At 37.5% G+C, this 16,865-nt stretch overlaps 1 protein-coding gene across 1 annotated transcript in view; it reads right to left on the minus strand.

Annotated features, from left to right (window-relative positions):
* MYO16 (myosin XVI) overlaps positions 1 to 16,865 on the minus strand; it is a gene marked incomplete at both ends in the record, with an annotated part of 485,888 nt that overhangs the window by 287,328 nt on the left and 181,695 nt on the right. Inside the window, 3 exons of the mRNA XM_079722050.1 lie at positions 1,738 to 1,888; positions 6,612 to 6,765; positions 9,870 to 9,945. Coding sequence (XP_079578176.1) covers positions 1,738 to 1,888; positions 6,612 to 6,765; positions 9,870 to 9,945 — 381 coding nt within the window. The remainder of the gene's footprint in view (positions 1 to 1,737; positions 1,889 to 6,611; positions 6,766 to 9,869; positions 9,946 to 16,865) is intronic.

The following is a 16,865-nucleotide window of genomic DNA, read 5'->3' on the forward strand; positions in this document are numbered from 1 at the left end:
AAAAACTGAAGAGTCATTCAGCAAGGATTACACTTGACATTATGCTGTGAATGTCCTCTCATTTTAAAAAAAGATATTATTTTTTAGAGCTATTTTAAATTCACAGCAAAATTGAGAGGAAGGTACAGAAATTTCCCATATACCCCTGGCCCCACTCATGCATAGCCTTCCCGGTTATCAACATCCCTCACCAGGGTGGTACCTCTGCTACCACTGACGAGCCTACACTGACACATCATCATCATCCAAAGCCCATAGTTTACGTCAGGGTCACTCTTGGTGTTGTATGTTCTATGGATTTGGACAGATGTATAATATCACGTATCTACCCTTACAGTGTCATACAGAGTAGTTTCACTGCCCTAAAATCTCCCTGTGCTCCACCTATTTATTCCCCTGCCCCGACCCCTGGTAACCTCTAATATTTTTACTATCTCCATAGTTTTGCCTTTTCCAGAATGTCAAATAATAGAATCATATAGTATGTAGCCTTTTCAGATTGGACTCTTTCACTTAATAATATGTATTTAAGTTTACAGGAAGTTCATAGGACCTTTAAAAAGGTTAAGAAAAAGCTTTGCCTTAAATTTCACCTAACACTCAATTGCCTACCACTATGGACTGCATTGTGTCCCCCCAGACTCGTATGCTGAGGCTCTAACCAGCTTGTGACACTGTTTGGAGATGGGGCCTTTAGGAAGTTATAAAGGTTGAATGAGGTTATAAGGGTGGGGCCCTGATCCTATAGGATTAGTGTCCTTATAAAAGACACCAGATAGGTTGTTTTTTCTCTCTGTCTACCATGTGAAGAGAAAGAGGCCACCTGCAAACCAGAAAGAAGACATTCACCAGAAACTGAATCAGCCAGAGCCTTGATCTTAGACTTCCAGTCTCCAGAACTGTGAGAAAATAATCTCTGTTGTTCAAGCCACCCAGTTTGTGGTATTTTGTTACGGCAGCCTGAGCTGATGAGTATACCTACTAAAATGTAAAGGTATTTCAAAATTACAAAAATAATTTGTTATTTGAAAATAACAAAAAATAATGAAATTTAAATTTTGAAAAGAGAATCTTTGGAAAACCTCAATAAATTGTCCTTAAAACATTCAAAATGAGACACAGTGAGACAAAACATTTTCAGGGATTACTGTGACATTCAGAAAATTACTCTGCCATTTATAAAACATGAAACATATAAAAATCATTTATTTCTGTGGGAATGATAGCAAAAAGTACACTAATTTCTATAACTCCAAGCTCCTCAAAGTGATCTCTGATCACTTGGACATTGGGGCACACAGGCACACACACACAAAACACCATCACAGTTGCTTTTAAGGATAAGTGACTCAGTGATTGGTTTGTCCTTCTTCTTGTTATGTAAAATGTTTGATATTTGTAAGAAACAGAAAACAATCTACATAATAATCAAAATGATGACTAATGACATAACCGGAAATATTCAGGAATTAACGTATTGGCTGAACTTCCATTCCTGGTAAATCAAGACTATAAAATTCAAATTCTTGTAAAAACACATAGCAGTTAAGTTTGTTAATGGTCAGTATAATACCATAACAATTTATATATGAAAATTTCAAACCAAATATTAACATTTGCACTCATTAATTTTTATTTGAATTAAAATTAGTAGGTGTTTGTTTTTGAAAAGTTGAACTTTAAGGCATGATGTAATAGGATGCAACACTAGCAGACATGCAATAAGGGTATAGTTACCTGATCAGGTTTGGTGGGGCCATTCACGGTGGTATTTTCAGGAGTACTGTCCTGAGATTGTCCCTTGCACAGACCTTTTGTTGCATCTTTGAACATAATGTCTTTTTCCAGCATACTGTCTTGCTTGGCAATTGACAATGCCAGGGGGCTGCTGGAGGAAAAAATCAATGCTATGATTAGTCTTCTAACATTGCCATATCAATCAAATATTACCAGGACTGGACAGCCAATTATAGAAAGTTGTTTAATTCAGATAAGAAACAGCGTCAACACTGCAGGTAAAATCAATGAGAGATCTGTAAACTTTTCTATTAGCCCCAGATTTCATTCAATTTCACCTTTAAAAGAAAAAATATATTCATTTCAACCTGAGAAGAAAATGTTTATGAATGGATATATGACTTAGACAAATCAATGAGCAATTGAAAAGCTAAGGTGGAAATGCATGATTGAACTAAGCAAAATATTTAAATGTGAATGAATGCAAACAAGTGAAGGCAAAATTCTAGAATTAAGTAAAATACTGTTAATACAGGATTTTAATATGTTATAGAATCATGGACAATAGTTAAGAGTTTGTGAAGAAATAATAATAGGGGAATTAAAAACAAACAACATGCTTAAGGACTGCAATGTTACAAACAATACGTTTTATTACTCCTTTACAGCTCAGGCTAGGCAAAAAAATAAAATAAAACCTACTTCATTTTTTGTTCTTCCATAGACACTGTTGCCAAAAGAAAGGCAAGTTCATAAAAAATAAACACAATCCGAATGTTTAATTTGTATTGTAGCACTTTAGTACAGTAAAATCTAAAAATGTACTTTCTTAAATGTGACCATAAAGCAGAAATACATACATATTTAATCAAGTGAAATATATAGAAACATAATTATTTCATGTATCTTACAATAGTAGTTGTGATTCTAATTAAAGCTTAATGCATTTTGTTGGTTTTTTAAATTTTCAGTTTTATGGAGGTATTTACAAATAGTAAAATTCACTCTGTAGATGTACAGTTGTATGAGTTTTGTCTACATACACATAATTATATATAGTTGATTATATATATATGTATATACATTTGTGTAACCCACATAATCAGCAACACATAGAATTTTTGTCACTCCCAAATGGCTCTTTGTGCCTGCCCTTTGAAGTCAATTATTTTCCCTAACCCCCTGCCCCTTGTAACCATGGCTAATTATTTCTTTCACTATAGTTTTGCTTTTTCTAAAATGTCACGTGAAAGAAATCACAGAGCATGTAGCCTTTTGTTCCTGGCTTCCTTTATTTAACATGTTTTTGAGATTCATTCATGCTGCTGCATGTATCAAGTTTGTCATTGTTTATCACTGGGTAGTGTCTTCCTGTGGGATGCACTGCACTTTGGCTGTCCATTCACCAAACATTTGGGTTTGTCCAGTTTTTGTCAATTGTGAATGGAGCTTCTATACACATTCACGCACAGGTGTTTGTGGTGACGTACAACATATGCTTTCATTTTTCTTGGCTGCGTACCTAGGAGAGACTCCAAACCCTCCTCAGGGTCTGAACCATTCATTGGTGCTTCCCCCATGTGTGGGTTGGAGTCCTACTTGCTTCACATCCTTGACAGAACTTGTCTTTTTTTGTTGTTTTTTTAATTCACTCCAGTGGGTGTGTTAGTGGCTTCTCCCTGTGGCTTTTATTTGGATTTCAGTGTGGTTATTTGACACAAGAATCCCTTCTCTGGTAAAGTGTAAGTTCAAATCTCCATTTTTTTTTTTTTACTGGATTCTTTGGTGTCATATTATTGAGTTTATATATTTTGGATTCGAGTCCTTTATCAGATATACATGTGGCAAATATTTTCTCCCAGTATGTATCCTGTCTTTTTATTTTTTTAACAGTAAGTTTCGAGGAATATATTTTCTCTTATGGCTTGTGCCTCTTGTATCTTATCTAAAAATTCTTTCCCAAACCCAAGGTCAATAGGGTTTTCTCCTAGGTTTTATTCCAGAAATGTTATAGTTTTATGCTTCACACTTAGGTCTACAATTCATTATGAGTGGTTTTTTTTATATGGTGCTGTATATGGGTCAAGTTTCATTATTTCTTCGTATTTCTGTCCAAATGTTCCAGCATCAGTTTTGAAAAGAACATCAGTCCCCATCCAATTACCTGGACATCTTTATTGAAAATCAACTGACCATATATGTGCAGGCCTACTTTGGGACACTCCATTGTATTCCACTGATATAATAGCCTACTCTTACACCAATATTACATTTTCTTGAGTAATGCACTTTCAGAGTAAGACTCGAAATCAGGCAATGTAAGTCATCAATTTTGTTTTCTTTTTCAAAATTATTGAAGCCATTTGAGGTTTCGCGTTTTCATATACATTTTAGAATCTATTTGTCAGTTTTTATAAAAATTTCTGGAATTTTGATTAGCATTGTGTTCAAAATATAAGTTAATTTGGGGAGAATTTACCTAATAACAATGTCAAATTTTGTCATCCATAAACACAGTATATTTCTCCATTTATTTTGATCTTCATTAACTTTCTCATCAGTATTTTGTAGTTTTCAGCATTAAAATCTTGCAAATAATTTGTTAGATGTATTCTTATATATTGCATGCTTTATGCCACTACCAATGTATTTTTATTTCAATCTCTAGTTGTTAGTCTCTAGGAAAACAAATGATGGTTTTAGATTAATCCTGATGGGGAGGAAGGGAATCATCTGAAGGACTTCCTTCAGTAACCACAAGTCTCATTCACTGTTCTGCAGCCCATCTCTGTGTCACCTTCCAGCCATGCTGGAGTCTAGGAAAATGCAAATAAAGACAGACTAATGAACGGGCTGAGTTAGGTCCAGGTCTGAGGCAAAATCGGGAATAGTTGAAGAACATGTTTACAGAAATGTGAGGTCAGTTTACTTCCTCTGAACTCTGGATGATGATGATGTTTTGTAGTCAATGATGATATTTTCAAGTAAGCAACAGGGTAGGGGATCATATATTAAAAAGAGGCGGCATGGTATAGTAGAGCTGCAACAAGCATACATTATTGAGTCAGAAAAGCTACGAAGTTTGATGCCTGGCTCGGCCACCTCGGGCTGGTTACATAACCACTCTGTAAAAGCAACTGAAACACAGGCCTGGAGTGACAGATTACCAACATAATGCACATCAAGGGCTTAGCCCAATGACCCTGGTAATAAGCAGGCAACAGTATTAGTTGAAGTTTCTGGGAATCTACTTACAAGCTAACAGGTTAGCCTATTACTCTTGTATGAACAGATGCAGAAGACGAGAGATGCTGGGATAACAGATGGAGGACTTATTGCTCACGGCAAACAGAATCCACGCTTCCCGTGTGCACCAGCTCTCCTTGCCCACTGTCCCGTGGTGGGTGGGAGCAGGCAACACAGATGGACCTAAGTGGATGGCTACACTTGGACTTACTTGGCCAAGCTGCCTAATAATGGGATAACTTTATAAACCCTTTCAGCCACCACATGCAGTTACGTCCTCTGATGCATCCTCCATCCCTGATCAGGGGTGGTTTGGCCTCCGTCTTTACTGTTTGATTACCTCTCAGATGGTCCAGAACCCAGACGGTGCTTTTTTTTTTTTCTTTTTTTTAGAAGATGTTGGGGGTAGGAGTTTATTAATTTATTTTTGCTGTGTTGGGTCTTCGTTTCTGGGCGAAGGCTTTCTCTAGTTGTGGCAAGCGGGGGCCACTCTTCATCGCGGTGCGTGGGCCTCTCACTATCGCTGCCTCTCTTGTTGCGGAGCACAGGCTCCAGATGCGCAGGCTTAGTAGTTGTGGCTCACGGGCCTAGTTGTTCCACGGCATGTGGGATCCTCCCAGACCACGGCTCGAACCCGTGTCCCCTGCATTAGCAGGCAGATTCTCAACCACTGCGCCACTAGGGAAGCCCGGACGGTGCTTTTTATTCAGGGAACCCTCAAATGCTCCAATGTTAGACATAATCTCCATCACCAGGCAAGACACAGGGTCAGAGGTAGGAAGAACCTTCCTCAAGGTCCCACTGCTTAGATACAGCAGATTTTGGTTTTGACTTCAAATGTTTTTTTCTTTATGTATTTATTTATCTCATTGAGACATAATCCACATAACACAAAATTCACACTTTCGAGGTGTAGAAGTCAGTGCTTTTCCACACATTCACAGATGTGTGTAACCATCACTTCTACTTCCAGAATACTTCCATCATCCCCCCAAAGAAATCCCATATCCATTCAGAGTCACTTCCCATTTTCCTCTCGCCTCATTCATCCAACCACTAATATACTTTCTGTTTCTATGCATTTGTTAATTCCAGACATTTCATATAAATTCAGTCATACACTATGTGGCCTTTTGTGTCTGACTTCCTTCACTTAGCATAATGTTTTCAAGGTTCATCTCCTTTATAGCATATGTCAGTATTTAAGCCATATTTTAGATAACAAGAAATCATTAGTTTTATACTTAAGAGAGAAAAAATGAATATTTATACTTCCTACTTGAGGAAATTTAGTCATGATGATAGTTATTGGAAACCTTATGTATCAGTTTAGTTTAAAACATGGAATGTGTTTAAAATAGTATCTTTGGTCTCGTGATGACAAATTGAAGGAAGAACTGAAATGGTAATATTAAAAAGTCAGAGGGTTTTCATGCCAAACTCATTACTGTCCACAAGTATCTTTTGGTAAATGTTGATATGCAGCTTCAATCTTCTAATTTTTGGTGGAGAGACAGACTTAATACTGATTGAAAAATGACTGGTGACTAGAGAGGGTGACAAAGGAGAATAACTAACTCCTCAAGGACCAAGGTCTATGACTTTATCACTAGGCAGAAGGCACTTACAGCTTGCTGGGAAGGGCTGGAAGGTCAGGGATGATCTCTTCATAGGGTTCCTCTTGGGCCAAGGTCTGAACACAGGAAGGCTCTTGCATTCTTCCTTCCCAGGCAGACTCGGCTTTCAGCAGCATTTCCTCAATAAACTCAGATGCGGCAACATCTACGGGTAACAATAAGGCGATCAGAACCAGTGAGTGGGAACATCCCACAAAACTATTTACTTTCAATAATTCTGATATGTAACATGCTAAAATTCATCAACACATGAGGCAAGACAAAAAACACTAAAAGTTTATGGTGGGAATAAAATGGCAGTGCCGCCATTTTTAAAGACTATTTTATGTTACATCAGTGGCATATTTAATTACATGGCATAATATAAAATGACCTAATATAAAAATATAAAATGACATAATATAAAAATAATATTCACTGAGTGGTCACAGGTAAAATGTGAAATCACTGAGAAGCTGAGCTTGAGACAACTTAACGCCATTTTATTCTCCGTGAAAGCCTTCCTTCATCCTGGTGAATGCGAATCAAAAGAGGAAAATAGCTACACCTTCCCAATGAGTGGGCTCTTATAAAACATGGAGTAGGCATTCTATAAGCATTCTACTAACTGGGTAGCTGTACAAATAACTACTCTGTTGTGTTTTTGAAACAGTGGGTCTGGCCTCTCTCTGTGATCTGGTGGGATTTCTTTTTCAATCTGAAATAAAAATAATTATATTTCCTTACAAATGACATGTTAACAGTGACATCTGAACATATTTGAGCAGCAATACAGCTGTGCATTAATCAAATATATGCTTACTAACAACTGAAACTGAAAATCAATACATCCTGAAGGAAAATCACATTAATAACAAGTAAGAACCTAATGGCTGTGGCTACACCTTTCCAATACCCACGACCAAACTGCATGACTTCTTGTGTCCATGAACTTCAGTTATGTGGCTTTATGGGCTGAGTGAGGTAATTCAGCTACCACAAGAAGATATTGATGCCAGGATTTTATCATCATTTGTTTTAGATTAAATCATATCTGCATAATGAGTAGGAGACAGCTCAGCATCCTCTTCTTGGGAGATTATTTCCATACCAAGTAACAGCTATACCTCAAACTGCTTTTATCCCTCAGATAATTTTTTGTGTGTCCATTTCAAATTCAAGAAGCTCAAAATAACAAGAACATAATATAGTATTACTCAGCCATAAAAAGGGTCATTTGTAGAGATGTGGATGGACCTAGAGACTGTCATACAGAGTGAAATAAGTCAGAAAGAGAAAAACAATTATCGTATATTAACTCATATGTGTGGAATCTGAAAAAACTGGCAGAGAGGATCTCATTTACAAAGCAGAAATAGAGACACAAACGTAGAGAACAAGTGTATGGATACCAAGGGGGAAGCGGTGGTGGGATGAATTGGGAGATTGGGATTGACATATATACACTACTATGTATAAAATAGATAACTAATGAGAACCTACTGTATAGCATAGGGAACTCTACTCAGTGCTCTGTGGTGACCTAAATGGAATGGAAAGCCAAAAAAGAGGGGATATATGTATACATATAGCTGATTCACTTTGCTGTACAGTAGAAACTAACACAACATAGTAAAGCGACTATATTACAATAAATTTTTAAAAAATATATAGCACTGATGATGATTTTCATGTGCTTGGCCACAATATGGGTGTCTAGTTTATTGTTTTCTTCACTATCATTTTATGTGGTTCCTTCTTCTTTTTGTTGGTATATCCTGCATCTACCTGAAACTAATCAACAAATGTTTACTGAGAGCCTCCTGTGGTCCCATCACTGTGTCTCTCATGACCAACATGGCACAGAGAACTGATTATACTGATGCTAGGCTTTGCGTGACCAATGTGGGCAAAATTGTCTAAGAGAGTCATCAGACACTAGGCCTGTGGCGGCCAGGGCGGAATCTAGACCAGCAGCTTGGTCACTTCCGGGGCACTGGGACTGTCATTGTCAATTGCCTTGAGTGTCTGTTTTGGTGGAATTGACACTAGACTTAAAAGGTCAAAGTGTGATAGACAGACTCCATGCAGTCCAGGGTCAATGATATATTCCATTCCTTGGGAAAAAATCCAGAAATACTATCTGGAAAAATGTGATCTCCTGTTAGATCTAGAGTTAACAGAGGACAGGGTTTATATGTACAATAAAAATATTTTTGAAAAAAGATAGGAGAAAGCTACAAATTTCTATGTACTCTTCCAATATTTGCCATTAGGCAAATGTTTGTAGGTAATAGTAAGGTCACTACCCTATTATTAATATTAGCGTGGTTCTAAAGTTTGAGACTATTAAGCCATCTTATAGTTTGTTAAATTTTCAATTTATTTTTTAGCAAATAAGACCAATAAACATTAAGCAATGATACTTAATTCCAATAAAATAAGAAATAGAGCAAATCTCCCATTCTGTCTTAAACGGGAGGTTTATCGGGTAATTATACTCCTAGAAGCACATGAAATAAGAAATCTCAGGTGTGAAGTGCTTTTAGGTTAGTAGAGGTACAAAAACAAGAAGAATAAGTATATTTATGTTATTCAGATCAATTAATACCTTCAACATTTTTACATTATTTTGTTACTTATGCAAGACTTTTCTCTTTGTTATTTAGAATTCTTATTTTTAATATACCAAAAGTAACTTACAGGTAGTAACATTGTTGTCAAGTTTTAAAAACTAGAAAATTAATGTAATACCCACTTTTTAAAAGAGTGGTAAAAAGGACTCTAGAAAATTTCAAAAAGATATTTATTAAAAAATAAGTAACATTAAGATTTTCAAAGTTTTAAATTAGGTTGAGAATGTTAGTCTCTATTGCTTGCAGTATAAATATCTGCACAGAAAAAAATACTCTTACCATTTAAAAATACCCTAATGAACAAGCATGTATTTGGTATGGTGAGAAACTAGTTAAATAACAGAAAAAATATATTTTAAAGTAAGTGACACTGCAGGAATCACTGCCCGGGAAATTTAAAGCCCAAAGAGCACATTGCAATGAAGTCCCTATAAACTTAACTGCTCTCTGACAGATGCTTGTAACGTAGCAGTGCACAGGAGTTTGTGAATCATGCATGAACTGGGTTGGGTTTCACAGAGCATCTCAGGAGAGGCTGACTGACTTTGTAGCTGTGTCAGTGATGGGTCAGCAACTTCAATATGATGGGAAGAAGACAGTAACTGCTCAGTGGTCCAGGATGCTCATAACCTACCTGAAGCCTTCTCCTCATTGCAGTTCAATAGGTGTGGATTTGCCTGATGCATCAGAAGAAGTTTCACCAGGTTTGCCTGAAACATTAAAGGTAATTGAAATAGGAAAGATTATGCTGGATACTTAAGATTCATCAGTAAATAATCCAAAGTTGCTATCCTCCAGAGGCACTGGTGGAATGAGAATGCATTAGCATAACCTACTATGCTAAATATTTCTTACTCTCTCCATTTTCTGTTTTTTTTAAATGACATTCAAACTGTTTTATTAATTAATGCATTCAAATAAAAAATTACTCATCAAGTGGGTTAAGTCGTTGAGGATTTGAAAAGGTTCACTTAACACCTTTCACGTTTATTTTAGGGCACCTAATGGGAGGAATCACATGTTACAGTATGTTTTGTTTTAATTTAAAAATTCATGAAAGTCACACTTCTTGTTACTGTCCATCCATTACACCATCATGGACAATATGAACCTAAGGTCCAATGGACAATTAGAAAAACTTCATCTCAAGTTATAAGAATAAAGCAACTTGATGAGAGATTAATATATTTTTAAAGTTTATTATAAAATACATCGTACATACAAAGCATATATATAAGGGATAGGTACCGTTGAAAGAGCAAATAATGAAATAGAGTCCAGTGTACCCAAGTTTTTAAAATGTCGTTCATAGTATGTTTGTGTATTCTTTTCCCAAATTATCCCTGTTCCTACTTCCCAGAGTTGACCACCATCGTGAATTTTATGTTAATCATTACTATGTTTTCTTTGTAAGCTTAGACCTTACTTAAGAAGTATCCCTATCAATACATTGCTTTGGTTTCATCTGTTCTGTCTCATTTATAGAAATGAAATCCTGGTCTATATATTCTTCTGTGCTTTGCTTTCATGAATTAACACTGCATTTTTGAGGTGATGGGTTTAACCAAGATTCATTTGTTTGTTTGGCTGCACAGAACTGCATTGTACAAATACATCACAATTTATCCACCTTCCTCTCAGTGGACATTCAGGCCATTGCAACCATTTACCTATATTTACAAATAATGTTGCTATAAATATTCTAGTTTATATCTCTTAGTGTACACGTTCAAGAATTTCTTCAGGATAAATGTACTTAGGACTGAAATTGCTGGCATAAAGGTCTGGTCATGTTCAAGTGATGAGATTGCTCCAATGTTTTTTTTTCAAAGAGTTCAAGTTTACACTCCCACTGCCAACCAGAGTTCCTTTTGTTCCACATTCTGTTTAATAATTTTATGACCAGCTATTTACATATTGCTAGATTCACATCCTCCCTAACACTTGATGTTGTCATTTTTAAAAATTGAGCTACTATACTGGGAAAGAAGTAGTAACCCAGTATAGTTTAACTTGCATTTCCCTGCTGACAATGACATTGAACACCTCCTCATGTGCTTTAGTTCCATTCTTATATTTTCTTTTGTGAAATATCTATTCAAGATTTTTTTGCCCATTTATTACTGAAGTGTTTTTCTTTGAATTTTTGATCTATATGTTCTAGATACATTTGTCAGATATATGTATTACTAATAATTCCTCCCATGCTATGGCTTGCCTATTCATCTTTTTAAAAATGTCTTTTGATGAACAGGATTTTTAAAATTTGTTTTACTTCCGTTTATGCATAACTTTCATATATATATATATATATTTTTTCTTTAGTTGTTAGTGCTTTTTAGGTTCAAATAACTCTTTGCCTACTCAAAGACCATGACAATATCATAATACATTTCCTTCTAAAAACTTTATAATTTGAACTTTTATGTCTATGGTCCATCTCAAGTGAATTTTTGTAAATGGCACCTAAAGGCTTAAGGTGAATTTGGGTCCAGCATCCTTTGTTTCTCAGCAGTATTTGTTAAAAAGACTATTTTTTCTTATTGAACTGCTTTTGAGGCAGTCTTGAAATAAGTAAAAATCTTATATTCTTGAAAAAAGTATCTAATTTTTTTTCAAGATAATATTGTCTATATAGGTCCTCTGCATTTCCATATAAACCTTAGAATGAATTTTCAATTTCTGTAAGAAAGGCTATAGTATTTTGATTGGGATTGCTTGAAGTAAATAGATGCTATATTAGCTTTACATGGCTGCCATAAAAAATTACCACAAACTTAGTAGTTTAAACAATAAATAATAACTATCTTACACTTCTGCAGGTCAGAAGTCTGACACCGGTCTCACTGGGTTAAAACCAGGGCATTGGCAGCACTGTTTCCTTCTGGCCCCAAGGGAGCATCTGTGTCCTGACTTTTCCAGCTTCCAGGGGTGCCCACATTCCCTGGCTGGGGGCCCCTTCTTCATCTCCAGACCAGCAGTGTCACACTTCTCCGACCATTTCCATTGTCGCATTTCCCACCAACCCTCAGCCAGGAACGCGTCTCTGCTTTTAGGGGCTCAGTGATTACAGTGGGCCCACCGTGAGATCCCTTCCCATGTCGAGATCTTTAACTTAACCACAGCTGCAAAGTTCTTCTGCCTTGTCAGGTAATATATTGACAGGTTCTGGTGATGACGGTGTGGACAGCTTTGGGGGCCACTATTCTGCCTTACACAGGTACTATTCTCAGCAAAACCCACTGGCGTCCCGGGGGGAAAATTAGATGGAATCTAGGGGATAAGATAACGTCTAACCTCTTCTTCTGTACTTAGCCTAGCTTCACTGGCTCACAGGGAGCCGCGGGCAGAAGGCTCGTACCCAGCCCTTCAGACCAGAGTTCCTGGGGCCACATGGCTGCACTCAGGACACCTCAGCTCTGAGGGCCGTGTGCAGAAGCACCGCCCACCACACCTTGTCCAAAATGGTGGTGGGCACCCGGCACTGGAGCTGTGAGCAACAAATGCACCTGTGCTACCCGCCCCCGCACAGAACTCCAACCCCTCCCACTGAGAGATCCCTATAACCAGCCACACCCGCGCCTCTACGTTCTCTGATCAAAGAATAAAGCTTCCCCACAGAGAACCATATTCCATATCCTGTAATAAACCACAACGGAAAAGAATATGAAAAAGAATATATAGATATACAACTGAATCACTTTGCTGTACAGCAGAAATTAACAAAACACTGTAAATCAACTATACCTCAATAAAATTTTTAAAAAAGAATAAATCTTCCCTTTGCTTCTGAACCCAACTCGGTCCTGTCCTATTGGTGTCAGCAAGCCAGGCGGGAGGACCCTTTTTGGGGCCCAACTTGAAAGGGTCGGTAACAAGATCTTAATAATAGTCACTGTCTCAACACATGAATATGGCTTACCACCTCATTTATTTAGGTCTTCTTTAGTTTTTAATTATATTGTTTATAATTATATAATATTGTTGTATAGTTTCCAGTGTAGAAAACTTACATATCTTATGTAAAAAATATCCCTATATATTTTATGTTTTCAATGCTATTTTTCTTTTTAATTTTGGAGATTCTTTTGGAATTTTTATTCTTTCTCTTTTCCTAAGTTTGTCTTTCCATTTCTTGGTTTATTATGTTGAGTAGAAGGGGACTGGCTTTTCTGATCTGTGGCTTTGTTGTTTTTGTGACATTTGACAGTCATTCTCCACCCATGCAAGCACTCTGCTCAGACATTCCAAAGTATCTCCCCACCCATCAATTATTGCTCTTATTGGTGTTCTCGTTGTAAAATTAATTAGATTTTAAATAGTTTGTGTCATTGCTAGCTTTCCCACAAGTCCACTGCAAATCAGTGTTTGGTTTTATAGAACATAAAATATATCAATAACACTTAAATCATGTTACAGCAGACTGCTTATATTTAGGGTTTATTTTTATTCCCAAATATATACAGTTTACTAAAGACATAGATGTTCTCTCAAAATCTGAAAGGCAGAATATATAGAGCAGGGTCCCAGGACATCAAAATGGGTATAGAAAAGAGTTTTGTTTTGTATCAAAAATTTGAGAGATTTGCTTGCTTTTCAACCATAGGAAAGGAAGGGAAGAAGGGAGGAAAGGATGGAGGGTGGGAAGAAGGAAAAGAGAAAAGCAGGAGGGAGGAGGGAAAAAGCAAGGAAAAGAAGGATGAAGGGAGGAAGAAAAGCAGAAAGAAAAGAAAAAATGCAAAGCCGAGAATTATGTAAGATTGCCCTTGTTTTTCACAATTTTGAAAAAAAAAAACCAGCAGTACCTAAAATCTTTTATTTTCTGACAAAAATGTCCGATTGTAGGAGAATATAACAATTACTTTGCATTTCTAAATTTAATTCACTCTTTACAGAACTCCAAAGAGAAACTTGGGCAATCTCTCTACAAATTACCTCTCTCCACAGCTTCCCCTGTAACTGCAGAAAGCATTTAAGTGGTCAAAGCAAATGGTTTCCTACATGAAAATCTATGACCACAAAAGTACTTCCATTTTATTTTGGGCCTGTAAAAACAAACATTCATGTGTGGAATGAAGAAGATTCTCTCACTTGGGGAATTCCATTTCTCTTTAAGTCAGTATTTCCCACGTGCTTCCAGTTAGAAATCAGTGAGGCATGTCCCAGAACTAAATTAAGCAGGGCAGTACTGATTTCCATTTCAGAGTAGTCTGCAATATTTGTTTTAACCTCAGGTAAGATCTTTAGGTAAATTACTTCAATGTGAGTAGGTAAAGTGAACCCAACAAAGATTCATCTCCACTATTACAAGAACTTTATAATCACCAAAACTATCAGAGGGTAAGGTGGCTGACATTCTGTGTGTGTGTGTGTGTGTGTGATTCGGTGTCTCTGTGTGTGTCAAAGGAGGCTCTGCATGGCTGATAGAAAATATATTTAAGCTGAAATTTAAACTCACACAAATTACTAGCTATGGACTTTGCTCATTCTTTGGACAATTGTATTTCGGTTTGGATAAATTCAGCAAAATTAATTCCTTGATGGTCATTTAAATTACTTCTTTAAAAAGTAAAAAAAAAAGGGTTTCCCTGGTGGCGCAGTGGTTGAGAGTCCGCCTGCCGATGCAGGGGACATGGGTTCGTGCCCCGGTCCGGGAAGATCCCACATGCTGCGGAGCGGCCGGCCCCGTGAGCCATGGCCGCTGAGCCTGCGCGTCCGGAGCCTGTGCTCCATAACGGGAGAGGCCACAACAGTGAGACACCCGCGTACCACAAAAAAAAAAAAAAAAAAAGTAAAAAAAAGAAAAATTGAGCATTCAGAGATAGTCGAATTCCTAGTTCAGAAGCTAAAAGAGATTGTTTCACTTAATAAAGAGAAATTATGTTAAACGTCTTTGGGAATTCAGAATTTGCATATCCTACACTCATTGGTTCATACTCTACATCAAAATAGGTAAATGCCTCTAACTCAGAGCCATCTGAAAAATTTCAGATCTAAAATATAAAAAGATTCCTCTGATGAACTCTTTAGACTATTAAAGGTGGTGCCGCCCATCCTGTTTTGCCCTTCATTGAACTCCCCCTCCACCGTGTGTGATCTCTTTGAGTCACCTATCACAGATCTCTATGTCCAGCCCTCCCCAACGCCCTGCTCATGCCCAGGTACTCCTGGATATCTCCTTGAGGATTTCTCCTGTTGGCCCACCAGTCTCGAGGTGCGTGCTCACCCACCATCTCTTCACACATGTGTTCAGTGATGCACTGAGACAGACAAGCATCTGCTAAACCAGGACATTCCCTGACTCTCTCATGAATAAGTAGTAACTGAGTGTTCTGTGCCAGCCCCGTGCAGATAAAGAAATAGACATTGTACCTGCACTCAGTTCTCACAAACTAGAGGGTCAATATGAACAAATACAAGAGATATTCCAGCATGTGATAAGTGATGTGGTACGGGGGATACAGGTGCTATGTAGGATGCATGACGGGGGCATCGCACTGGGATCCAGGAAGGTAGAAAACACAGCCAGTAAACTGACAACTCAGGGGCGTCCTGCAGGGCAGGGAAGATTTAACCACTCAACAATTTCAAGAAAAGCAAAGAACATGAAAAGGATGTACATAGTGGCATATTCCAGAAATCGAAAGAAGTTCAGTATAGTCATATCCTCCAACCTGGTGGGGGGAATAGGAGAAAAACAGTGGTAGAATTAAGCAGAATTCCTGGCCCATGGGGACTCATGTGTGATGGAGTAGGTATTTTATATCAGCAGCAATGGAAAGGATGGTGGATCGAATAGTTCTATTATATTTGCATTTAGAAAGCTCGCTGTAGCCACATTGTTGAGAATGGAGAGGAGGAGGGGGAGAGGACTCCATTAGGAGGCTGATGGGCTGATCCAGAGGCAGAGATGCTGATGCACTGGGTGAAGGCAGAGGCAGTGAGGATGTACAGATTAATCGGTTGTGGTTATAACTCATACAGCTCAAAGCTATTCACTAGGAAGGAGTCTGTGGGTTCAGTGGCTTCTTAATTATGGGAGAGGCAGGAAAACGATAATGCCCAGGTTTTTGATGAGTAAATGGTGACACAAAGAAGGGAGAACAGACTGGGGAAAAGAAGATGATAATTCCCTTTGTACACAAGTTGGGTTTGAGGGCAGAGTGATAGAGATTACCCACCAGGCAGTGGTCCTCATGGGCCGGGAACTTGAGAGAAAAACAAGAAAGGGCTTTGGGGGCTGTGATCATGTAGAGCATTTGAAGTTGCAGGTGTGAGATTCCCTAAAGACGTGTAAACATTGAGAAGAGAGGGAACCTAGGATCCAGCACTGAGTTTATCAATATTTGATTCTCAGCGGGGTACCAGAGAGTGTTTTTTGTTTTTTTTAATGGAAAAAGATATATCTAAAGAATAAAAACTCTGAATATATCTCAATTCTTAGGTACTTGGGTAAAATGTATTTAAGAATACAAACGACTCCTTTGAACATCAAGATATGCAGGTTGTGTGATTCAAGATACTTTTGAAGGGAAGGAGATTTAGATTTTAGCATTTGTACAGTTATTTTCTTATCTTTTGTTGTAGCATTGCCAATCCTATTATAAACACTAAAAATATGTATAAGGCT

This window comes from Hyperoodon ampullatus, assembly GCF_949752795.1.
Source record: "Hyperoodon ampullatus genome assembly, chromosome: 16".
Taxonomy (NCBI): domain Eukaryota; kingdom Metazoa; phylum Chordata; class Mammalia; order Artiodactyla; family Ziphiidae; genus Hyperoodon; species Hyperoodon ampullatus.